This window comes from Mauremys reevesii, linkage group 1, assembly GCF_016161935.1.
Source record: "Mauremys reevesii isolate NIE-2019 linkage group 1, ASM1616193v1, whole genome shotgun sequence".
Lineage (NCBI taxonomy): Eukaryota > Metazoa > Chordata > Testudines > Geoemydidae > Mauremys > Mauremys reevesii.
Window position 1 is genome coordinate 225,966,026 of NC_052623.1, and position 24,375 is coordinate 225,990,400.

At 47.5% G+C, this 24,375-nt stretch overlaps 1 protein-coding gene across 2 annotated transcripts; it reads right to left on the reverse strand.

Moving 5' to 3' along the window:
- Positions 1-10,289: 10,289 nt before the first annotated feature.
- On the reverse strand, positions 10,290-21,452 carry TEX52 (testis expressed 52). 2 transcript variants are annotated; one of them, XM_039497026.1, is made up of 3 exons: positions 21,039-21,452; positions 17,908-18,448; positions 10,290-11,110 (listed from the first exon to the last, which is right to left on the reverse strand). In XM_039497026.1, exons 2-3 carry the CDS (start codon positions 18,423-18,425, stop codon positions 10,897-10,899), a joined length of 732 nt encoding a protein of 243 aa, XP_039352960.1. In that variant the 5' UTR covers positions 18,426-18,448; positions 21,039-21,452; the 3' UTR covers positions 10,290-10,896. The 2 variants fall into 2 exon arrangements, with proteins under 2 accessions (XP_039352960.1, XP_039352959.1); XM_039497025.1 differs by having other exon boundaries at positions 17,908-18,452.
- Between the last annotated feature and the right edge of the window lie 2,923 nt (positions 21,453-24,375).

Consider the following 24,375-nt stretch of genomic DNA (forward strand, 5'->3'; position numbering starts at 1 on the left):
ACTCAGGTTGCTTCCTCCCTCTACTCCAGTGGTCCCCAACCTTTTTGTGGCCAGTAGCATATTCATGTTTTTGGAAGAGCGTGGCGGGCGGCAACAATTTTTCAAGCCTTATTTTGTATTTGTACATTAAATAATATAAAAAAAATATTTAATATTACATAATATATGAATCAGGAGAGAAGAGAGAAGCAGGAGAGAAGCCGCGAGGACAGAGAACACCGGCGCCCGCAGCCCTGGAGTACTCTGTCCCCAGCAGGTGCCGGGCCCCAGATTCTCTTCTCTGCTGGGCACTAGGTGGGCCCCACACCTGCCGGGGACTGAGAACACCAGCGCCTGCAGCCCGAGTTCTCTGTCCCCGGCAGGCGCGGGGCCGCAGCTTCTCTCCAGCTTAAGCCGCGGCCCCGCACCTGCCAGGGACCGAGAACACCAGTGCCTGCAGCCTGCAGCCCCAGAGTTCTCTGTCCCCGGCAGGTGCGGGGCCGCAGCTTCTCTCCAGCTTAAGCCACGGCCCCACACCTGCCAGGGACCGAGAACACCAGTGCCTGCAGCCTGCAGCCCCAGAGTTCTCTGTCCCTGGCAGGCGCGGGGCCGCAGCTTCTCTCCCCTGCTGGGCACTAGGAAGGCCCTGCACCTGCCGAGAACAGAGAACACCGCGCCCGCAGCCTGAGTTCTCTGTCCCTGGCAGGTCCCCTGCCTAGGCGGGCGCACATAAATGCCCCAGCGGGCGCCATGTTGGGGACCACTGCTCTACTCCATGCTGCCTGAATCCCAGCAACTGAAGCACTGAGAGCACAAGAGAGAGAGTCCCCTTGCTCTCAGTTCCTGTATCCAGTGCCACAGCTGGAAGGAGCAGTTGCATGGAAAATTCTGCCTAACCCCCACCCCGTAGTCCTGTGATGGAGCATGCTCAGTAGTGAAAGACTTCTGAGAATTTAACTGCCAGACTTGAAGAAGTCTCTACTACTAAGCATAGGGGGAGGAATAGCTCAGCAGTTTGAGCATTGGCTTGCTAAACCCAGACTTGTGAGCTCAATCCTTGAGGGGGCCACTTAGGAATCTGAAGCAAAAAAAATCTGTCTGGGGAGTAGTCCTGCTTTGAGCAGTGGTCTAGACTAGATGATCTCCTGAGGTCCCTTCCAACTCTGATATTCTATGTGGGAGCTGAGATTTTTAGGCAGCTTATAACTTGGACAAATTTTCACAGGAATGACAAAAGGCACATACTGGATATTAGCACCCCCTCCCCCACAATGTTGAGTGCCTGCTCCAAAGCTTGGAGGCAATAGAGTTTTTCAGCAAAACAGTCATAAGAATTTTTTAATCATATTTTTTCCTAATCTCATTCTTATCAATGATGGAACCATTTTAGCTAAAACTTTCCAGAAACATCCAGCCTGCGGTGCACACGCAGCATGAAAAACTTCAGCTTGAAAGGTGAAAGCAACCGAACACAGGCTCTTGTAATGGAATTGTCAGGCAACTTTAACTACAGGGGCACTACCAACTCCACCTGGAATAATACTGCCCTTGTTTGTATTCAGTGGTGAACAGATTGGGTCACCGGCCAGGGGGCGATGATCACTGTATTGCCAGTCCTGCCCACGCAAAAATCATGAGTCAGGCTCCAAAAAAGAAAAAGAAAAGAAAAAGCAGCTTAAAATAATTTTATTTTAAATGATAAATTGGGGGTTATTTTTCTTTGTCTTCTGGTTTCTGAGGCTCTACATCCCCCTTGGTTCACTTTTTTCAGCTTTTCTTTGCAACCATGAGGCCAGAAATTGACTTTTAAAAAAATGAAAGCTGAAGCGTCTCATGTAATCACTTGCCTACCGGAGCTGGGACTTTAATAAACACACCAAATATTGTGAGACTTGTGATAAGATCATAAAAGTTGGCAATATTGGATCAAAACTAAGGCACAGTAGACACCCCTCCCAGCACAACAAAGGCAGACAGACATCTTAAGTCAGCGGTCCCCAACGTGGTGCCCACGGGCGCCATGGCGCCCATGGGGGCATCTAAATGCACCTGCGTCCTGGCTGGCAGTTGAGCAGCCACCGAAATTCAGCAGCATTTCGGCGGCGATGCCTCTCAATGATGCCGCTTGCTGCTGACAAGTGATGTCATCGAGAGGTGTCGCTGCCGAAATTCGGCGGCATTTCGGCGGATGCTCAACCACCGCCACGGTCCTTCGTCTGGCGCCCGCCAGAGAAAAAGGTTGGGGACTGCTGTCTTAAGTGCTGATCTCCCACAGAACTAGGGGCAGAGTGGTAGTAGCTTGTAACTCCTGGATGCTGCCAACTACTGGCAGGGTGGTGCTTCTGGGAGCAAACCATCTGTCTGATCACTGGTCTGGGGTGAGTTCTTAGAAAAGTGTAATGATCCTGAAAGCATTTGCAGTGGTCTCACCAGTCACCAAACACTGGCCCTTAAGGCATTGGTACCACCTCTTTGGAAGAAGGTATTTTGTTCACCTTTGTTGCTGAATGCTAAATACATAAAACTTTGTTAGTTTTCCAAAACTTTAAAGACACAGTTACTGTCTGAAGGCATGAGGACTGGCAAAGGTTTGTTCTGTAACTTTATCAGTAAGATGAGCCCAGGTGGAGGACAGACTGCCAAGCAATGACATTTACAGACTGTCAGGAAAGAGCTGCTGAGCCGGAGGGGACCCACGAGGCCTTTGAAGCAGGAGGAAGAGAAGAGCGACTAATAAGGGCACAAAGTAAGAACTGGGGCTAGAGACGGGGTGGGGGGAGGGGAGCTACAAAGAGAGCAGCCTTACAAACACCAACATATCAAACAGGAAAGAGAGGGAGCGGGATTCATCCCAATCCAGGTGTGAGGAGTTGGGACCAAGGAGGGCAGGCACCAAAGAAATACCTGCTCCACTGTGAGATTGCCCTATATGGAAGGTAGAAGGCCAAGGTGAGGACAATGAGGAAAAGCCCAAGTCAAAAGGCAGGTGGGAGTGTAACCCACACACCTCCTGTGTGTGGTGTTCTGTCCCATCTAATGGCACTGAGACCACTTAGAGAGAGTTAAATGAGTTTGCTTTATAGCCTTAGCTAACAGGTAGGCTCTTGCGCTAAGCTCCAGAGGTCCCCAGTTCAATCCCACCCACCAACAACCAGGGTCTGTCAGTGTTACAGAACTGAGGGTGAGAAACAGGCAGCACCACACCTGCTCCTAGCAGCCCAGTGTAAGTCTTCAATATGTCCCACTACAGGAGAGGCCACTTCCTTGGCAGGGACTCCAGAGAGTAATGGAGAGCCAGCTGGAGGAACCTGTGAACAAGGCTATAAGAGAGTGGCTAAGGGGAGAGATGGAATGAGCACAGAGAGACAGCAACCAAGACAAGGTGGAGAATGGAGCAAAGAGGAAAATGCCCAGGAGAGGAGTTAGAAAGGAGAACATGGCTGAAGAGAAATGGAGAGAAGCATTGACTGGGGTGTCTGTCATGTTTGCTTTCAACCAATAGATGACAATGCTAAGAAGATAGATTCCTGCTCCAGCAAAGCATTAGTATTAAAGTAACAGGCCTCAGGAAGGGAACTGCCAAATGCTCCCAGCCACAAACAGTTCTCTCTCTAATTATTTTGTTCTGCATGTGGAATGATCATAGAATCACAGAACTGGAAGAGACTTTGAGAAGTCATCTAGTCCAGTCCCCTGCACTACATGATAGGCTGACTGAGCATAAATTTAGTATGGCTAGATAAAACCATGTTAAAATGGTGTTAAGGTTGAAAGTACATATCAGTAATTGAGGGTATAATTAGGGTGACCAGATCGCAACTGTGAAAAAACAGGACAGTGGGGTGGGGGAGGGGTAATAGGCGCCTATATAAAAAAAGTCCTCAAAAATGGGACTGTTCCTTTAAAAACGGGACATCTGGTCACCATAGGTATAATACACTACAGGGATTTTGTAATTATCCCTAAAGCAAGTGTTTTAGGGCTTGTCTTTAAGGGGAAATTAACTGGACTATGCTATTCTGGAATAGCTATTGCACTTTAAAATTCACACTTTACCTTAATCTGAAAGAACTTTCAAGTGCAGAAAAGCTCCAAAACCCAAGAAATTCAGAGTTAAAGAAATCTAAACATGTTAAGCTATGGAAAAGCACCTTTAAGCCCCTAAAGAACCTTAACTCTCATCTGTAGTGACCCCATTTAAGAGCCATGTTTATTAATTTAGATTTATACAAAAATTAAAATGGGGCTTTATGATTAAAATATTTTAGTGTTTGTGGTCCTAATTAGATTAAACTAATATTTTAAAAACATTAGATTTTTGTCTCCCTCATGGTGGCACTACATATTATTCTCTTCAGGTTCTTTTACCACATCCATCACTGTGGTAACCAATAGCCTGATGTTAAAGTGTGGCGTACGTAGCAACGTACAATGGAAGGCTGCTTTGTATGTACTGCACCTTTACTTGCACAGTGTGGCTCTGTATGAGACAATTCAGGCCAGCAGCTGTTACAGAGAATCTCACTCTCTGACGTACACATGGAGACTTAATATTGGTTCTTTCTCTCTTTGTTTGCTTTTATGCCAGATCAGTCAGCAAGACTGAACATATATTTGCTCTTTGCAGAAGGTTGCATACAGAGCAGGTCAAAAATTCCAAGTATGATTCACAACAACATTTCAAAAGATTTTTGTCTTTTAAAGTGTCCTCTTTTTTTTTTAACCAAGCCCCCTTCCCCACAAATGACCAAAAAAACAAGTTAGCTCTGAAAGAAAACTCTCCCCTGCCCCCAGTTTTGGCATCCCCCATCCCATTTGCCTTTTTCCTTTTTGCAAGCAGAAAAAAGGAGACAAAAGGGACAGGAAAGAGCTTCAAAAGAAATTTTCTTCCAGTTCTAGTTGTGACTTTTTAAAAAAAATATTGCTATTTATTTAGGAAGTATTAATGGGATCACAAATCCTTGCTTTGTAAATAGCAGAAACGAATCAATAATTACAATAGTGAGCTTTTGTTTAAGGAGACTATAGAGGAACCTTTTTAACAGGGTGTTCATGGAATATCAAGGTTGGAAAGGGCCTCAGGAGGTCATCTATTCCAACCCCCTGCTCAAAGCAGGACCAATCCCCAGTCAAATTTTTGCCCTAGATGGCCCCCTCAAGGATTGAGCTCACAATCTCAGGTCTAGAAGGCCAATACTCAAACCACTGAGCTATCCCTATGCTGTTACCATGTTATAGAATGAGCATCATCACAACATCCCTGATATGTTATTTTTTAGTGATTTTATTAAACAGAGTGACCTCTCTGATTACACATTTCACAAACCAGGCATGTCTATCAAATGTTAATATTTTTAAAAAATGGACAGGTGTGCTTTTTTTTTTTTTTTGCAGGTGAATGTACTCTGAGTACTGTGTAAAAGGTAACCAAATATCCAAGTGTCATATGTGGGCTTTATTTTTGTTGTTGTTGTTAGGAAAGTTATCTGCAAAGATTGATACACATTCATTATAATTTTTTGTTTCCTAATTGATCAGATGCCATCACTTCTATTAAAGTGAACTTTCTGTATAAAACAGGTTCTCTAGAAAGTTGAGAGAGATAATTAATGCCTGACTTGAAAGTGTTGCTACCATGGAAGAATGGGACAGTTAAAGTTAGCTTTGATCTCCAAATAAGTTTGAAAAGTTTCCTTTCTGAATAGCTGGCCAATCGCGTGTATTCCATGGGTCTCCCAATCTTTGAAGCTCTCCAGTTTGCGATTTGGGTTAAAATCTGGATTATTTGCAATGGGTATCGTTGGCTAGGGAAAAATTTTTTCCTGTCTCCAGGTCTAACCCAGACATATAGAGTTGTCTTTGCTAAAGGAGCAATATAAATTTTTTAAATTAATTAATCTATGGTGCTCTAGCAATGTTTCCACTGTCACAACTTCCTTGTTCACCAAAGACCTAGTATTTGGCTGAGTTTACAGCATCCCCAAATCACTATTGCTTTGAGCTGACTGGTTTGATAATACCATAGAATATTTGGAACAGATAGTTTAATAGGTCTGTACATAGTATCTGTACCCATTCTTGGTCTTTTCTTATTCCATATAAATTCTAAAAACATCCTCTGTATTCCTGCTAGGGTTTTATCTGGGGTGATTATAGGAAGATTTTGAAACAAGAAAGACAGTCCAGATCTTTTTTCATTTACTGAAGTAGTGATTTGACATTTAAGTCATAAAGCTCTTCTAGGCTGTTTGAGATTTGAATTTCCAGGTGTCTTATAGAGTTTGTTGCCGATTTGTACCCACATGTTTTCCTGAGGAATGACTTTTCAGAATCTAGCTAATTTATAGCTAGCACTTCAGATTTGGCATAATTTACTTTAACTGCAGCTGCTTTCCCAAAGTCCCAGATTTCTCTAGAAACTAATTTTAGGGCAATATTTGGTTTAGATAAAAATACTACTACATCAGATGCATATATAAAGCTATTTTCTGATGTGTTCTTGCAAGTTTTATTCCTGTGAAAAAATTCATTGTTCCTTATCCTCTGTGCAAAAAGCTCCATGACCAGTGCAAAAAGGAGACAAGGGACACCCCTGCCTGGTCCCTCTGTGTAATTCAAACAGGAGCTGTAACCCCATTAACTCGCACAGCTGCTTTGGGGCTGGTGTAAAGAGCAGATATCCATTTAAGGAAAGTGCATTTGCACAAGACTTGAAACAGGCAGTTCCTATCAAAGGCTTTCTCTGCGTCAAGAGATAACAAGAGAAATGGATCTTTTTTAGATCTGGTATTATGGATGGTTCCAAGTACTCTCTGAATGTTGTCTGACATTTGTCTATACTTAATGAATCCAGTTTGAGCAGGATTTATATAAGCCGAGAGCATGGACCACAATTGGCTAGCTAATATTTTTGCTAAAGTCCTTATGCCATGATTCAGCAGTGCTATGGGTCTATAGTAGCTGCATAAGGTAGGTCTTTTCCAACTTTAGGGAGAAGCACCACAGTAGCTTCTTTCATAGGTTGTGGAAGTTCCTCCCTTAACAGAATGTCACTGAAGGTAACTCTCAAGGGACCCACTAATACCTCCTTAAATACCTTGCAAAAAGGTATGGTGGAAAGCCCTCAGGTCCTGGAGTTTTATGACTTTTCATACTTGCTATTGCATCTACCATTTCTTCATCTGTTATTTCTTCCTCTAAAATGTCTTTATCAGTTTTGCTCATCTTTGGCAAGCCTGTTACTTCCAGATATTGGTGAATAGTTTCAGAGCTTGGAGTATCTACGGTTTTCAATCTATGGTTTTTATCATAAATGACACTTGTTTTCTTAAGGTGTGTAACTATCTTTTGCTGATTGTTTTTAATTGGTGGAATAATACGTTGCTCTTGAATCTCTTTAAGCTTTCCACAGCCAACAGTCTAGCAACTTTTGTTTCCTTTTTCATAAAACATCTGTTTTGAATATCTAAGGGCTTTTTCAGTGGCATCTGTCTTCAACATACATGTGCTGGAAGAAAAGACACAGCCCCAGCACCTTTAGAAGAGGGAGCTTTTGCAAAACAGTCTGTGAGCTGGGGGAAGAAACAGGGAAAATGTTCCAATCAGTGTTCATTAGGAAAACTCAAGCAATACACTAGTATAAGATGACAGGAAATGCCCTGATAAGGGGCCCTTTGGAAGTGGGGGAGGTGCTTTATTTATCTATCAAATATGTTTGTGCATGCAGTCTGCTGGAGTCCATACTAGTTGATGTGTTCCAGCTGGCTAGGAATGTTACCGAATGACTCCGTTGTGGGTGATGTGCTCTGAAGTATTTGCCTAGTCCATGAGAAGAGGTGGAAGAGGAAAGTTACCACTGGTATGCCCAGCTCTTCCTGAGGCAGGAAAATAAAATACTGAATCTAAAGATGGAAAGTTTGATTGACACAAACCCTACCCACATACAGAAAGCTGCGCACCAGGTTTCATTGTTGCAACATATGTTCTAGCATGCACCTAACTTGAATTAAACTTGTCATAGTGCTGTGCAGGAGAGCAGTTGATAGAAGAATGCTGACAACTAAACTGGCTACACTGGTGTTTTGACCTCATTCTTTGGGATTTATGTTTAAACAAATATTTAACTCTTAGGAAACTGAATTAGTTTCTGCAGTTCTTCAGGACACACAATGTACCCTGCTGTCAGCTGACAGGGACAGTTCTAACTATATTGCACTGCCATGAGGAGCAGAAAAAACAGAGCTATATCTTTCCTGGGATAGATGTTTCCATGGGGATTTCAGCAAGTAGATCCTCTTGGTTCTATTTACATTGATGTCCCCTCTGCTGGGTGCTGAGCCCTGACAGCTGCTTTCACCCTCAAGGGGTGATTGCTCTTTAGTATAATGAAGTCTTTCCCTTCCTTAAGGAGAAAACTCCTATTTTTGCTCCATCAGCCAAGATGCAGGAAGCAATTGTTATGAATTACTTTTACTTCCCTAACACAATGAGTGCCAAGGCCCTTCCCATCAGTCCAGTATGCTGCAGGAGGAATCCCACTTAGGGAGGACAAGAGAAAGAAGTTGCTTGACTGGTAAGTTGCTCTCCCTGTGCCTTTTTTTCCAGTCTTAGGGCTAGATTTTCAGAGGCTCCTACTGAATTCACTTGGATTTGTGGGCGCTCAGCTCCTTTGCAAATCAGGCCCTTAAAAAGATCCCCTTTCCCTAAAGATAAGTCAAAGCATATGGGGTGTTAGGATATAAATATTCAGGCCTGTCTGGGGCGGTAAGAGGTGGGGCGGAGCAGGGTGGAGGCCTTGGGGAAGGGGTGGAGTAGGAGCGGGGCTGGGGCAGAGCAGGGGCTGGGAAGAGGTGGGGCAGGGGGCCTGGGGAAAAGTCAGGGCAGGGGCTGGAGCAGTACGCAGCTGCGCAGGGCACCCAGAAATTGGTGCCCCAAGTTTCCTGGTGCCATACACAGCTGCATACTTTGCGTATGGGTAAGGATGGCCCTGGGTGATCCAATCCATCACCTCCAGAGAAAGAGAAGAGCCTAGAAGATTTAAAGAAAACTTAGTTTGATAGTATCCTGTCTGGCAAGAATTCACTTATCAATAGCTGGGGTGTGAAAATCTCATTTCTTTATTGTTCTATCACTGTAGTCCCCATTTCTCTATTGTTTGTCTGTATAATCTCTGCTGGTTCTGTGATTGTTTCTGTCTGCTGTATAATTAATTTTGTTGGTGTAAACCAATTAAGGTGATGGGCTATAATTGGTTAGATAATCATGTTACAATATGTTAGGATTGGTTAGTTAAATTTCAGTAAAATGATTGGTTTCAGAGCTAAGCAGAACTCAAGTTTTACTATATAGTCTGCAGTCAATCAGGAAGTGGGGGAGAGGGGAATTGGAATCATGTTTTGCTAAGGGTGGGGGAATGGGAACAGGGACATAGGCAAGGCTCTGTGTGTCAGAGCTGGAAAGGGGGACACTGAGGAAGGAAATTGGAATCATTGCTTACTGGAAGTTCACCCCAATAAACATTGAATTGTTGGCTCCTTCAGATATTGCTGCTCTCTGTTCATGCGAGGACCAGGGAAGTGAGAGGGTGAAGGAATAAGCCCTCTAACCTGGGTCTACCTAGAATCTCTCCTAAATGGTGGTCTCAGAATTCTCACGTGTGGCATCTCTGTGGAAAGTGCTCTGCAGTAAGAGCAGGGGAATGTTACCGAATGACTTCGTTGTGGGTGATGTGCTCTGAAGTATTTGCCTAGTCCACAAGAGGAGGTGGAAGAGGAGAGTTACCACTGGTATGCCCAGCTCTTCCTGAGGCAGGAAAATAAAATACTGAATCTAAAGATGGAAAGTTTGATTGACGCAAACCCTACCCACATATAGAAAGCTGTGCTCCAGGTGGAATGATCCTGCCTCATGGTTGCATTCCACCCCTCAGGCAAATATGCCTCATGAATCCTCTGCCTAGGTACAATCTTCCTGTGTCAGGCAAAGTCTCTGTCCCATTGGACACCATGTTGACTTGTCCCTCTGCCCTGATACCCACCCCACACATACACCCTGAGCTCTCCTCCCAGGGACAGAATCCCCTCCCTCAATGCCAGCCAGGCCTTGCACCCCATTACTGACCCTCCCAATCTCCCATACCCCTATGTCAACCAAGCCACACACCTCCCCCTACCATTGACAGAAAGACTAAGTGACACATACTGACCAACTTTTCTTCCTAGTAACAGGCCACTCCCACTCATCCTAACCAAGCACCACACGCTGCCTTGTTACAGCTCCCATCCACCACAAATCAAACTGAAAGCTTCAACCCACCTACTCAGCATTTTATACAAGAATCAAGGGCCTGATCTCTGATGTGGACAACCCTGAAGAGGGGCAACAGGACTTCCTAGTTGTAGCTGGGGATACCTGTAAGCTCAGCACCCACCTAGTTCACAGCTGGAAAGAGAAGGAGATCTTCCTGGGCAGGTGCCAGAGACCCTAGGGCTATCAGAATGCAGGCCTGCTCAACGGTAAACATCAAAAATCCAAGACGTAAAGGGAAATATGGGCAATCAACATGACTTAGTACTACCTAAGTGCTGCAGTTGTGCCTCAGTGCTGGGGACTCCCAAGCTATTTTAAAGCCAAGTTACATTTGTGTTTTTGTGGTGGAGGTTCCTGGATGATAATATTTGATATCAAGTGGCAGAGGTATCTTGCTGTTTTGGGGGTGCCTGATCGCTGGCAGATCCTGCCTGCATCACCAGTGCACTCTCTGTATTTGGGGTGCTGGTTGCTGTCCTCTGACATAACGGCTTGTGCAGTCCCCCATAGTTGGGTCCCCTGCTTATAGCCCCCAACAGCCCTCTTGAGTCTTAGAATTAGCCCCTCTAGAGTTCTGGGTTGTTTGCTGGGAGTGTTACGGTACCCTGTTTATCTCCCAGACACAGCCAGCTCCTGGTATTTCTGCAGCAACTCTTCATAGATTGGACTGTTGTTCCTCAAGGTGAGTCTCTGTGCTGCCTCCTGGTAATGGGGTTGGAGGCTGGGGCAAGGCCAATCCCAGCAGTCTCTAGTTGCAGGTCTGACTGGCTGCAGCTGGACAGAGAGAGATTGCAGGCCTCTTCCTGCAGTCATGTGTCTGTATCTATCGAAAAGGAAGGGAGGAACAATGTGTTAAATTTCCAGACAAATTGCTGTTTTTTCCCGTGACTTAGCTAGCTCCCATAGGATTGGAGGGATGGTAGATTATTAGGGTCCACCTGTAAATATTAATTCTCTCTGTAGAAGGGGGTAATATACTTGGTTACCATGCTACGCTGGGTAAAGGTCTCCCTGTCTGCTGGAGAACATTCTCCAAGACTGACCCCAGTCACAGGAATGGAGAACCTGCTCACGGAAGTACAGACCTACTAGCCATTAGCATGATCCCCTGATCAATACTAGGGAGGAGTGGTGTCCTGTCCTACAGCCAGGCTTAGCCTGAACCTCCTTGTCTGAAAGGAATAGGCATCTTCCAGGGGCTCCAGCAGGCACAGCAACGTGTGCGTGCAAAGGGGAGAGAACACAACAAAGAGAATTAAGGGTCTACAGTACTTAGATAATTTGGCTTCGAGTAATGTTTGCCCGTCACTCGGATACCACTGAGAGCCTGCAATTGTTTAAAGCTGCTTCATGGCAGTATAATGAGGAATAATGGTATGACACTAAGGGACTAATGTTTAGGAAGAATATCAGGGAGGCGGAGGAAACTTCCTGGTGGACAGATGCATTAGGGCAGCTGTAAAATAGTCTCCCAAGGGAAGTAGTGGAAGCCTCATCCCTTGGGACTTCTAAGCTAGGCTGGACACAGCACTAGGAAATCTACTGTACTTGAAACAACCCTAGCTGCATAGATAAGCTAATATGTTTAATTCCTAATTTCTATGCTGTGAGTGCTCTCTAGTGGTCATTCTACTTAAAGTATTTATTGGTACAGGAAATAGCTGATGGAACTATTGTGTTCAACATGAAACCTTAACAGGAAGTGGGGGGGGGGGGGGGAGGTGTCTGAGCCAGGCTTCCACAGCAGGAAGAAGTTGCTTGTTGGTGTGCTGGGGCTTCTCTCCTGGAGTTAGGTTTTTCCAAACTCCCACCCCTTGCCTTGGGGTTGGGATCCCTCCTTCAGCCTTTGGAGAGGCGGGAATACACCCAGGAATCACTCCAACACCATTGTCAGCAATGAAACAGTCCACATGGCTCAGCAACATTGGTCCTGTAGTCACAGATCACGACACCTTCTTCCCCATGGGCTCTGGGGGATTGTTGCATGTAGTCAATTGTAATAGGCTGGAGGAGTGCTGAGGTAATATGTATAACTACTACATTCTCCTTTTTCCTACACCGCAGCTTACTGCTCTGCAGAAGCACAGATCAGAGTACATTCTTTGCAGAAAAGTATAAGAAAAACATACACAGAGTTAACCTCAGAGCTATGGTGTGCAAAGCCCCTGGATATCAGTATTAACATTTGCCGGTCAGCTTGAGAGAGAGAGAGTACCATACAGCTTCTTAGTGAACAACCATTTAATACGTACACAAATGTTTGCAAACAGTATTTTTGAATAATTTCTTAAACAAAACTACTAGAGAGTCAAGCTATTGGTATTACTTATCCAGACTTCCCCATTTTGTTGTTATATAGATCAGTCCCCTGTTTCAACAGAACATATCAACTTCTATACTTTGGTACACATGCAGATACATTCCCCTCTGAGATTTAGCATAAAATGTAGGTGTCATCTGGATTCTCCAGTGTCCAAGGAAAATGGCAGCCTCTCAGTACCCTGCCAAACACCTCAGAATCTCCTCAGCAAAATTGTCAGAAGCTCCATGCAGCCAACAGCAATTCCAGTCCCATAACCAACAGTCTACACAGTTTCTAGAGCTTCAACCTCTGTCCAAAGCTGCACAGGTGTTAGGATACAGCCTCCACCGCAGACACATATCTTGGTCCTGCACTGATCAGTCGCTAAGTCCGGCGGGCTGTCTGCAACTCCCATATTAATAATCCTTTCTACCTGAACTCCGATTGGCTCTGCTCTCAGAGGGTGAATGTGTGGTACCTGCAAGACTGCCTGCCCTTAATGGAAACTTTCAGTACAGCTTTAGAAATAGCCACTAAGTACATTCAGCAACTGCCACACTTCTTATAAACATCTCTGTGTTCTTCTAGGTTGCCCTGCTCTCTGCATGTGGTGGTTACACAAGCTCATAAGGTATGACTATGCAGCCCATAGCACTGAGCCTTCCAGCCCAGGTCAACAGATTTGGGCTAGCAGGGCTTGCTCCAGCGCTCTAAAACCAGCTGTGTAGACAGCTCTTTGAAGCTGTGGTTGGGACTCAGGCTCTGAAGCCTACTCCCCTCCTTAGGCTTCAGAGCCCAAGTGCCAGCCTGAGCCACAACTTCAAAGTGTTGTCCATTTTCAGAGTGCCAGCGCGAGCCCCACTACTTTGAGTCTGTCAGTACAGGCTGTGTAGACAGACCATGGTGGCCACACACCCAGGCTGCTTCCTGTACCTGCTGCACATGTCCTCTGCTGTAGCCTCTACCTGAATGGCATCCTCATCTTCCAGTAGGAAGAGACCTTGTCAGCAGGGGTGTGATTTTCTGCCAGCTCTATAGCCAGCTAAGGCTGTGCTGGGGTCGGTGTGGAGAGGCCATCCCCTAGCTAGTCAGGGCTCCAAGGGCAGGGATGGTGTTTGCAGCTCAGCTGCTGACGTGGAGTTTTGGCTCCACATTGGCAATGTCATTCCATGCCAAGGATTAAAGCATTACTCGAGTGAATGCTCAGGGAACTCAAGCCTGGGGTGCTCGGCTCTGTAGGGATTAAGCTTTCTCCTCAGAGTTAAGGTTAAGCCTTTCGGAGAGAACCAGGCTATCCTTGGCAGAGGCAGATTAAGATTTATTGGGACCCTGGTTACAAAGAACATTTTCCCACCCCCACCCCTTGCCATGGGGCACTGCCTCCTGCTCCTCCTTTTCCCTGCAGGGCCCTGGTCAGGCTGGAATCCTGAGCTAGGACATGGTAAAAGCCACCCAGGGAACCCAGGCTGCTGTGGGGAGCCCCAGAGAGAACATTGGCCAGGGACTACCTTTGAGCCCCCCACCCAGGGCTCCCCACAGCAGCCCAGGCTCTTACCATGGCCTGGCTCCAGCTTCCAGCCTGCCCAGGGGATGGGTGCCGGGGGGGGAGGGAAAGAGGAGGAGCAGGGCCACAGTTCTGGCACCGGTGACCTCCCCACTTCTATACAGGTTTACAGGTTCTGGTACTCCTGCAGGGGCCCCCAAATTGGCCGGGGCCACTAGACATGGACCCGTGCATTAATCCACCATTGGTCCTTGGAGAGCTGAAGACAGCATCGGGGGTACTGAGGAGTGTAGTGCTAGGCAGGGGAAGGGGCTGTTGGTCACTATTAGCACAGGGTTGCATGTGGAAAAGGTGGTTAGAAGGAGGCTCCCTTTGTATTTCCTTTCCCCTGCCATAGCTCTTCATCTATAACATCTCAGTGCTTTCCAAAGGAAGGGGAGTGTTATCTGTGTACAGCTCACTACACGAATTCCTGGCCATTACAGGGACCATTGCTCCATCCTGTCTGTTCTCTGCCAGTGATACAGAGAAGTGTTGTCTCCTAAGGGGTGGTGTAACGGGTTGGACTCACCCCTGCGGCGCCTCCTACTGGTTGCTCTCTGAAGTTAGGCCAGTCCAGCTCCGGAGCGCCCTCTGCAGGTCGGTGATCCACCTGTTCTTCTGGCCCCCCGTGTCCCTTCCTAGACCCGGTGCCCCTTTCTCTGGGGGTGCTGCCCCCTGGCAATAACCCCTTTCTTACTCTGTCTGGGTTTCCCCTTCCTTGGGAACCCCCCACCCTACTATCCCCACTTCGCCTCAGTAGTGGTTACTGCCCAGTCTCTATTTAGCGCCCGTTTGCTGGGGCAGACTGCAGTATCCAGTACTCATCATTGGCAAAGGGGGTTTGGACCTGCTGCCTTGGCCTAACCTTAAGTTGCCCTCTGCAACCTCCCAGTACCTTCTGCCCTCTGCTAGGCCACAGCCTGGGGCTTTCCAGGCCAGAGCTCCCCAGCTCCTTAGCCTGTCCCCAGCCCTGCTTCACCCTAGGTACCTTGTCTCATCTACCAAGCAGCCAGGCCCATCTCTCTCTATCACCAGAGAGAGACTGTCTGGGCTCCTGGCTTCCCTGCCTTTTATAAGGCTCTGTTCCTCAGTTTGGGGCGTGGCCCCCAGCTGCAGCCACTTCTCTAATCAGCTCAGCTTGAGAGCAGCAGCTCTCAAGCCCTGCCAAGCTGTTTCTAACCCCTTAAAACCCTGGAGCAGGGTCCACCCTGCTACACACCTCCCCCCTTAAAACCCCCACCCCTGGGGATCATGGGGCCTTCTGGTCTGTGCGGCCCGGAGGTGTCCTGCCAGCCGTGCCTGCTTCTCCTCACTGTCCTGTAGTTTGCAGGCCAGGGCTTCGTTTTCCCGCCGGACTTCTTGGAGCTCTGCTACGGCCGTCCTCCAAGCCTGCTCCATGGCGTCTGGCTGCACCCGTAGATCTGAGTCCCCCAGGCCCTCTTCCCTCAGGGTCTGGGTTCCCCTGGTGGCCTGTCCCATAACCACCTGGGTCCATTTGGTTTCTAGGACCTGTTTCTTCTGGACTCCCGCCTCCTGCGGGGCCCACTCTGTCTGGGTCCCTCTCTCCATGACATGCAAGGTGATGGTCTGGGTCCCAGCCTCCTGCGGGGTCCCCACAATTGCCACCTCCACCGATGTCACTTCCCCAGGATCCAACGTGGCCCCTTCTGGGCCTCCCGGCACCTCCCTTGGCTGACCCTGAGCCTTCTTGAGGGGGCAGTGCCTCCTTATATGGCCCAGTTCCTGGCAGCCCCAGCAGGCTCCTTGCCTCTTCACTGCCTTGGGCCTTCTCTGCTCCGTCATGGGCCTAGCCTTTCCTAGGCTGCCCTGCACCGTGTTCTCTGGGCCTGGGCAGTCCCTCCAAAAATGGCCCGTCTGCCCACAAGTCCAGCACGCTGGCAGCTGCCTGGGTTCCCTCACCCGGCAGGCTGCCCGAGGGACCTGCCGCTGCCCCTTCCCTGGGTGAGGCATCCTGCTCCCACCCCAGTAGGGACAGTCCCTCTTTAAATGTCCTCTTCTTCGATAGGCATAACACGTTCGGCGCTCAGCCGCGGGCCTCCTGGTCCCGGCTCCCCGCCTCTCCTGTCTGTCTTTACCACACCTCCGGAACTCCGTCCTGAGGACGTTTACCAGGGCCCGCTGTTCCCGTAACAGCTGGCGCAACTGTTCCTGGAGGGCCTCCTGCACCTCCCATATGTCCTGATGGGCCTCCCGGACCCCCTGCCAGTGGTCAGTCCCCTTTCTCTGGGGCACTGACACTGGGGCCCAACCAGAGACTGCATCTGGGGCCTCTGCATAGAAGACCCCCGCATAACAGGGATCCATCCTCTCCTGGGTTCCCTGCCCTGGCCCCTTGTATCAGGGGCGGTTCTTACTCCTGCCTGGCTTGCCACATGTAACGGGTTGGACTCACCCCTGCGGCGCCTCCTACTGGTTGCTCTCCGAAGTTAGGCCAGTCCAGCTCCGGAGCACCCTCTGCAGGCCGGTGATCCACCTGTTCTTCTGGCCCCCGTGTCCCTTCCTAGACCCGGTGCCCCTTTCTCTGGGGTGCTGCCCCCTGGCAATAACCCCTTTCTTACTCTGTCTGGGTTTCCCCTTCCTTGGGAACCCCCCACCCTACTATCCCCACTTCGCCTCAGTAGTGGTTACTGCCCAGTCTCTATTTAGCGCCCGTTTGCTGGGGCAGACTGCAGTATCCAGTACTCATCATTGGCAAAGGGGGTTTGGACCTGCTGCCTTGGCCTAACCTTAAGTTGCCCTCTGCAACCTCCCAGTACCTTCTGCCCTCTGCTAGGCCACAGCCTGGGGCTTTCCAGGCCAGAGCTCCCCAGCTCCTTAGCCTGTCCCCAGCCCTGCTTCACCCTAGGTACCTTGTCTCAACTACCAAGCAGACAGGCCCATCTCTCTCTATCACCACAGAGAAACTGTCTGGGCTCCTGGCTTCCCTGCCTTTTATAAGGCTCTGTTCCTCAGTTTGGGGCGTGGCCCCCAGCTGCAGCCACTTCTCTAATCAGCTCAGCTTGAGAGCAGCAGCTCTCAAGCCCTGCCAAGCTGTTTCTAACCCCTTAAAACCCCGGAGCAGGGTCCACCCTGCTACAGGTGGCCTACTTTGGTCTAATTCTGATTGGTGGCTTAGTGCGGGGATGGCTGGGTGGTGTTGGTGACCTGTGATATACAGAAGGTCAGACTAGATGACAGACAGAATCCTAGAAATGTAGGGCTGGAAAGGACCTTGAGAGGTCATCAAGCCCATCCCCCTGTGATGAGGCAGGACCAAGTAAACCTGGACCATCGCTGACAGATGTTTATCCAACCTGTTCTTAAAAACTGCAGTGAGGGGCTTAACTACCCTCATAGTTAGAAAGATTTCCCTAATATCTAACATAGCTGATGGTCCCTTCTAGTGTTAGAATCTGACTCCATTATCCCTATTTTACAGAGGCAAAATCTGAGGACAGAGCACTGATTACTGTTGCCCAAGATCAAACAAATGACTTGGAAACAAGCACTCTTATAATGCAGTGCACAGTCCATTGGACCTCAGCTGCTCCTGTGGAGGGGAGACACCAGCAATGTTATCACGATGACGTAACCCAGGAATTATAAAATCGGAGTCTATAAAATCTGCCCAGCTATCCAATGCCAGACAATGGGCAATGCTAGATGGAAGCCCACCTCCCACCAATCCTTTGTGAGCTGGTGGTTAAGTTTCCATGCCCTGCCATGTGCTCCACAGCAACTGATGAGACACGAGGAAATCAGTGCTCCTTACCGGTTGAAGTCCTGAGGAGGCAAAATATTTCCCTGTCTGTTTATGGGGGGAGCTCGGCACTCGCTCATCATCTTCAGTCGCTTGCATTCCTGTAGCTCTTTCTGTATTTGGGCCATAGCTCTTTCCGTATGTTTCTTGTCTAAAAACAGAGTTCCCTGTGCGATGAACTTGAGGTAAGTGTTCCCATCCATCTCTGAGGGAGGCGGGACGGGTGGCTGGGGCATGCAGTATGTCCTAGGAGCAGTAATCCATCGCCACACGTTGCTGTCATAAGGTATGTCCGGCCTTGAAGGGAAGAGTGGTGGCAGCCTCCCTACATCCAGCCAGGTGTGGTATCCCCAGATGTGCCAGCGGCTAGTGTCTTCCCAGGGGCAGCGCAGTTTCTGACGAACTTTGATCTTGATGTCTGTGCATGGTGGTCTTGCAACTGCCAGTTTATGATAAGCTCTTGGGGAAAACCCTGGCCATGCGGTATGCCTCTCTTTACACAAGAGCTCACGCTCTGCCCAAGTGGTCATCTGCAAGAGATCCCAGACAAGGCCTAGCTGGGAAAAAGCAGGGAGAAAACATTTGATAAAACCAGCCCTCAGTAAAGATCTCTACCCTCCCAATGTTCTTGTCATAGCTTGCAGCTCCTGAATACAGTGGGTAAAGTCAGGTACAATTTGCAGTGTTCCGCTGTAAACTTTCCCTACACAGCTCTGCCATTGCCCCTCAGTCCTGCCCTGAATCCCCCTGCTATTCCAGTGCTGGGCTCCCCGCACAGCTCTGCCAATGCCCCTCAGTCCTGCCTTGCAGCGCCCTGCTAATCCAGTCCTGGCTCCCAATAGGAGAGAAACAGAACACTTCCCACTGCTATAAATAGAGAGTAGTACAAGGCTTAAAGTACTCTCCACCTCACCCACTGTCCCAGTAACTAGCATGCTGTACTGCCAGAAATTTACAAAGAGTCTCCATGGGGACAATCTCACTAAACAGCACAATCCAGAGATACCTGTTTTCCTCCAAGGGAGGGGGGAGGAGAGTCAGTTCACATCTATCCAAGAGGGCACCTGACACTAGAGGGAGTATCCATAACTTCAGTTTACTTAGTGTGATGGTATGTACCTTCTTGAGGGACCAAATGACCAGATGCTGTCATCATACAGCTTTCTGCAATTTGCACTCTCACCACTCTCTTCCATGTGCTGACTGGCTGTTTGCTCCATCCTTTCCTGCCCCTCCCTTCCTTCCCCTCTGTAACTCCTTCCTCACTGTCTCTACCCCTCCATCCCCCTCTTGTCCTTTGTCTTGCCAGCTAGCTAGTCCTCTCCTAACACTGAAAGGGCTGAAATAACAAAACACATTAAAAAAATGGTACCATCTCATCATTCACTCTGCTTGTATGCTCTATCCCTCTCCCCTACCCTTGGTCTACCTTCTCTATTCAGATTGTAGGCTCCTTGGGGGCAGGGACTTTCTATTATTGTTTGTACAGTGCCTGGCACAAGGGGGCGCTGTTCTTAGCCCCTGGACACTACCATAAGAAATGAGAAATCTTTAAAAGTCACCAGCATTGCTGTAAACAGCACAAATTACAGAAGATTCATTGCAACGGGGCATGCAAGCACGGGGCTCCCACACCCACTCTGCAGAGATGTGTCCTGCACAGCATCTTACCTTGCACTCTATGTTCTCTGCGGGTATTGTGCACTGCCACTCTGGAAAGAAAGGAAAGCCAATCCTGCTCTAGGCACCTATTCAGTTCCTAGTTTGAAATGAACCCTTCAGGAAATATGATCTATCATGGACTAGGGATGATACCCATAGGTTTTTACAGAAATTGTACTTAAGCTTCTGGAATGAAAAAGAAAGTGAGATCTTTTCTGTCAATGTGGAATTCAATACAGAATTAGGTCCCCGGCTATGGAAAGACCATTCTCTCAGATCAATAGGTCTCTTCCATAAAGGAAGAACTTCAGGAACAAAAGTAATATTTGCTGACTGTAAAGAGACTGTCTTGCCACAAACACCCTTCCAGACACTTGGAGAAGTCACTGTTTCTTTTCATGGAACATTTTCTCCAGGCAAACTGTTTGGGCACAAAGTTCTCACCTTCTTGGACATCCCAAAGGGCTTTGAGGGGACTACCTTCTCAGACATAGCCCGTTTCATAGAATCATAGAATCTCAGGGTTGGAAGGGGACCTCAGGAGGTCATCTAGTCCAACCCCCTGCTCAAAGCAGGACCAAACCCAACTAAATCATCCCAGCCAGGGCTTTGTCAAGCCTGACCTTAAAAACCTCTAAGGAAGGAGATTCCACCACCTCCCTAGGTAACCCATTCCAGTGCTTCACCACCCTACTAGTGAAAAAGTTTTTCCTAATGTCCAACCTAAACCTCCCCATCTGCAACTTGAGACCATTACTCCTTGTTCTGTCATCTTCTACCACTGAGAACAGTCTAGATCCATCCTCTTTGGAACCCCCTTTCAGGTAGTTGAAAGCAGCTATCAAATCCCCCCTCGTTCTTCTCTTCTGCAGACTAAACAATCCCAGTTCCCTCAGCCTCTCCTCATAAGTCATGTGCTCCAGCCCCCTAATCATTTTTGTTGCCCTCTGCTGGACTCTCTCCAATTTATCCACATCCTTCTTGTAGTGTGGGGCCCAAAACTGGACACAGTACTCCAGATGAGGCCTCACCAGTGCTGAGTAGAGGGGAATGATCACATCCCTCGATCTGCTGGAAATGCCCCTACTTATACAACCCAAAATGCCATTAGCCTTCTTGGCAACAAGGGCACACTGTTGACTCATATTCAGCTTTTCGTCCACCGTAACCCCTAGGTCCTTTTCTGCAGAACTGCTGCCCAGCCATTCGGTCCCTAGTCTGTAGCAGTGCATGGGATTATTCCATCCTAAGTGCAGGACTCCGCACTTGTCCTTGTTGAACCTCATCATATTTCTTTTGGCCCAATCCTCTAATTTGTCTAGGTCCCTCTGTATCCTATCCCTACCCTCCAGCATATCAACCACTCCTCCCAGTTTAGTGTCAGTTAGTTTCCCATGTAAGGAAGTCCGCAGAGCTCTAGCTCTGTGCGGGGTTTGTGTATTTACTTGTTGTTATAGTGACTATAGTACAGTCATACTTACCCAGATTTTCTATAAAGCTGATGGCAATAGAGCACAGTCCAGACCTTCCCCACAGACGTTTACCTTCTGAGATTTGCAATTAGACAATGATGCCTAGGTCATAATTTTGAGAGACATTCTAAAGTTCTCCTTCAGGCCTATTACCAGCCCAGTTCCAGAACTGCAGATGGTGGGGTTTCATTTGAACAAAAACAAAATGCTGCAAAGGCTGAAAGAATGACAAAGGCTAAAAAATATTCAAAAGAGGAAAACAATGAGTGGCTGCTCGACTCCTCTGCAGGCCTCACTCCTGCTCCCTCTCTCTTCCTTCCATGCCTTGCTCCCCTGTGCAGACCTAGAATTTAGCTTCATGCTCTCTTGTTTTCCCATCTACCTCTGGGCCTTGGATCTCCTCCTACCTGAGAGCTGCATTGCACAGATCAATTCCCACAGCAGCCATTTGTGATGTCATGTACAGAGAACTATGACTTCAGCTGGGGCTGAAGCAGGAGCAGATGAACTAAGGAATCTTGAAAGGACATTTGCAGGTAAACTAAAAGGAAGAGAACCCTCTTGCCCACTGAATGTTTTTCAGTTTCAGGGTAACAGCAATACTTAGCAGTTAAGTAGCACTTCATCACCTCAAAGCACTCTAGAGGCAAATTTATCTCCGATGAGGAAACTTGAGGCTCAACCAGAAGTTATAACTTGAAGCAGGAACCATTTGGTGAAATTCTCTGGCCTGTGAAATACAGGAGGTCAGACTAGACGATCATAAGGGTCCCGTCTGGCTTTAGAATCTCTGAGGCATGGACAGGTGAAAATAAGTGGGAATAGAACTCGAGTCTGCTGCCTCTCAGCCACATGCTCCATCCAGTAGAACACAGCTCACTGACAGGCTTCTTATGTACTTAGCTCTTTGCTGCCCATACAGACTGATTTTCCAAAAGCACTTAGCATTGGTCTAATGCTACTCCCATTGCAGTTAATGACTAAACTCCCTTTAGGCAAGCACTGCATTGCTTTTGAAAATCTCACCTTTAGGTCTCCTGCCTGTCTACTTAGACCCATCAGAACTTAGCTCTTCCATTTAGTATTTCAACGTGAACTGACTAGCAAACAGTTGCATTTTTGCTCTGAAACCAGTGGGAGCTGATTGTATCCCCTTTTCATTTCTGCATTTTCTATTTGAATGTGCATTAGTGAACAGAAGCCGCTGCACCTGATACAATTCCCCTCTAGTGTGTGCCAAAAGGGAGCATGCAATCACAGGTATGCTTTTAGGCTGTATTTGTAGATATCACATCATGGGGTGTGGGGGTGGAGGGGAATAACAACAGCGTGATCACACTTGGCATATTCTATTCTGGACAGAGTAGATGGAGGGGAGCCAAGAAAACAGCAACAAACCTGGTTATATAGTTTGGGACTGACATCTGAGGAAGGATTTGAACCTCAATATCTAGGCCTTAGGCAAATAACCACCAAGGAAGAGGCATGAAAGAGCATAACTGCAATATTTGAAAAGGTATAGAGGTAAATATGGACTTTTAAGTCTCAAGTGGAGGAGGAATACCCAAAACTTGTGTAGAATATTTCCTAAAGACAGGGGAGATATACTTAATTAGCAGGCTGGGGGACCCCAAACAGATTAGTTTTATCAAATAAAAGCTCATGAAGGTAGGGTTTACCCATTAATACTGTTTGGAGACAAGATCGACTACAGAAACCATAATTGAGGAAACAGTCCTGCATTGGCCCCAAGGACATGGACAACCTGGAACCTAATATCTTTCATATTTACTTTCTATACTTTTCCCTTATGGAAAAAAACCCCTACAGTTCATAAATCATTAGTGCACTAATTAAGATGGGTAGGACTGGGTCACACTCAGCACTCTATTGTCTGAAGCTATAGACAAAAATTCTGAGAATGTTATCTGATGGAGCTGCAAGGGTTTGGTCTCCTTTCCCGTAAAACAAAGGGATGAGGGGGAAATGGTGTTATGAAGGTAGAATCATGCTAGGAAAAGCTTAGACTGGACCCTAAAGTCCCACTGGCTAGCACCAGCCTTTGTGGTTAGAAGGATACCACCAGGTATTGTTAGAAATTCCTGAGATTTGTGTCCCTCTAAATGCAAAGGCTGGTGCTAACCAGTGGGGCTTTACGGTCTAATCTAAGCATTCCCTAGTGATTCCACCTTAATAAAAACACCAGTCTCCCATCCTCCCTTTGTTTTATTGGTAAGGCTACAGAGCCCTTGCAGCTCTATCTCCCAAGATTAGATTCAGGAATAAAGGGGGAGGTGGGGGAAGGTTATCAAACTCCATATAAAACAGAAAAACAAATTACAACAGGCTATTTCCTCCCCGCCCCCCCCCCCCCCAGTCATGTTAATCTCTGGAACTCAGGGACACAGGATGTCATTGAAGCCAACAGCTTAGCAGGATTCAGAAAAAAAGATTACACATTGATACAGATAACATCCAATTGTATAAGAGTGCTTTTCCTGGGCGCATATTATTTCTTAATGGTCTAGTGTGGTGTTTCTTGCACTTTTCTCTAAAGCATCTGCTACTAACCTATCAGAGACAATACAATATTAAAATTTTCTATTAAACATGCTTTGGTTAGAATTCCAAACAGCAGCTTGGGGCTAGCCAAGTGTCTCCTAGTCTTTTACTGGAGCTCCTACATGTGATACACTGGTGGATGGGATCCCTGCTCCATTGGTGGACACAGTTGCCACCATCTCCCTTCTTTCCTACCTATTTGCTGCTTTCCTTTCGTCCCTTGCTTGTTCCTTTTTTTCCCACCTCACCCTTCTATTTTTGAAAAACTTCTGGTTTTGCTCCCCTTTGCCCCTAAAGCTAAGCAGCATTTCAGATGGGGAGAAGTGGGGAGTGGGGAGTGTATGAAACCATAATCCTGGTGTTCTCAAAACTGAGGAGGAAAAAAAGCTAAGAGCAGCAGCTTACTGTCTGGGCCTTCAGCTGTGGACAGCTACCAGAACAGATCCTAGGAATCGCCCACAATTGTGGGATTCCCCAAACATTGGCAGGATGGAACCCGACTCAGCCTTCTTTCCCTCCCCCACTCAGTTCTTTTCCACCCCACATGCCTCTTGAATTAGTCTAGGGCTTGCTTTCAAAACTGAGTCACAGTGCTAGAGCATGAATATTGGGCAAGGGAAATTAACTCCTTGTTGCATTGTCAACCGTGAGTGAATTGCTAAAAAGCAGTCGCACCAAGAGAGAAAGTTAGAATAGCAGTGCTGACTCTGACCCTTGAAAGCAGCAACGGCAGCACATGGCCCAGCAATTCGCCCCCCAGTTTATAGACAGGAAATGGAAACGG

Excerpts from the sequence above, each read along its gene's own strand:
- TEX52 (XM_039497026.1), bottom strand. The coding sequence starts at position 18,425 with ATGACCACTTGGGCAGAGCGTGAGCTCTTGTGTAAAGAGAGGCATACC. Across the intron at positions 11,111-17,907 it reads CCTCCTCAGGACTTCAACCG|ATACAGACACATGACTGCAG; the intron begins GTAAGGAGCACT and ends CCTTTTCGATAG.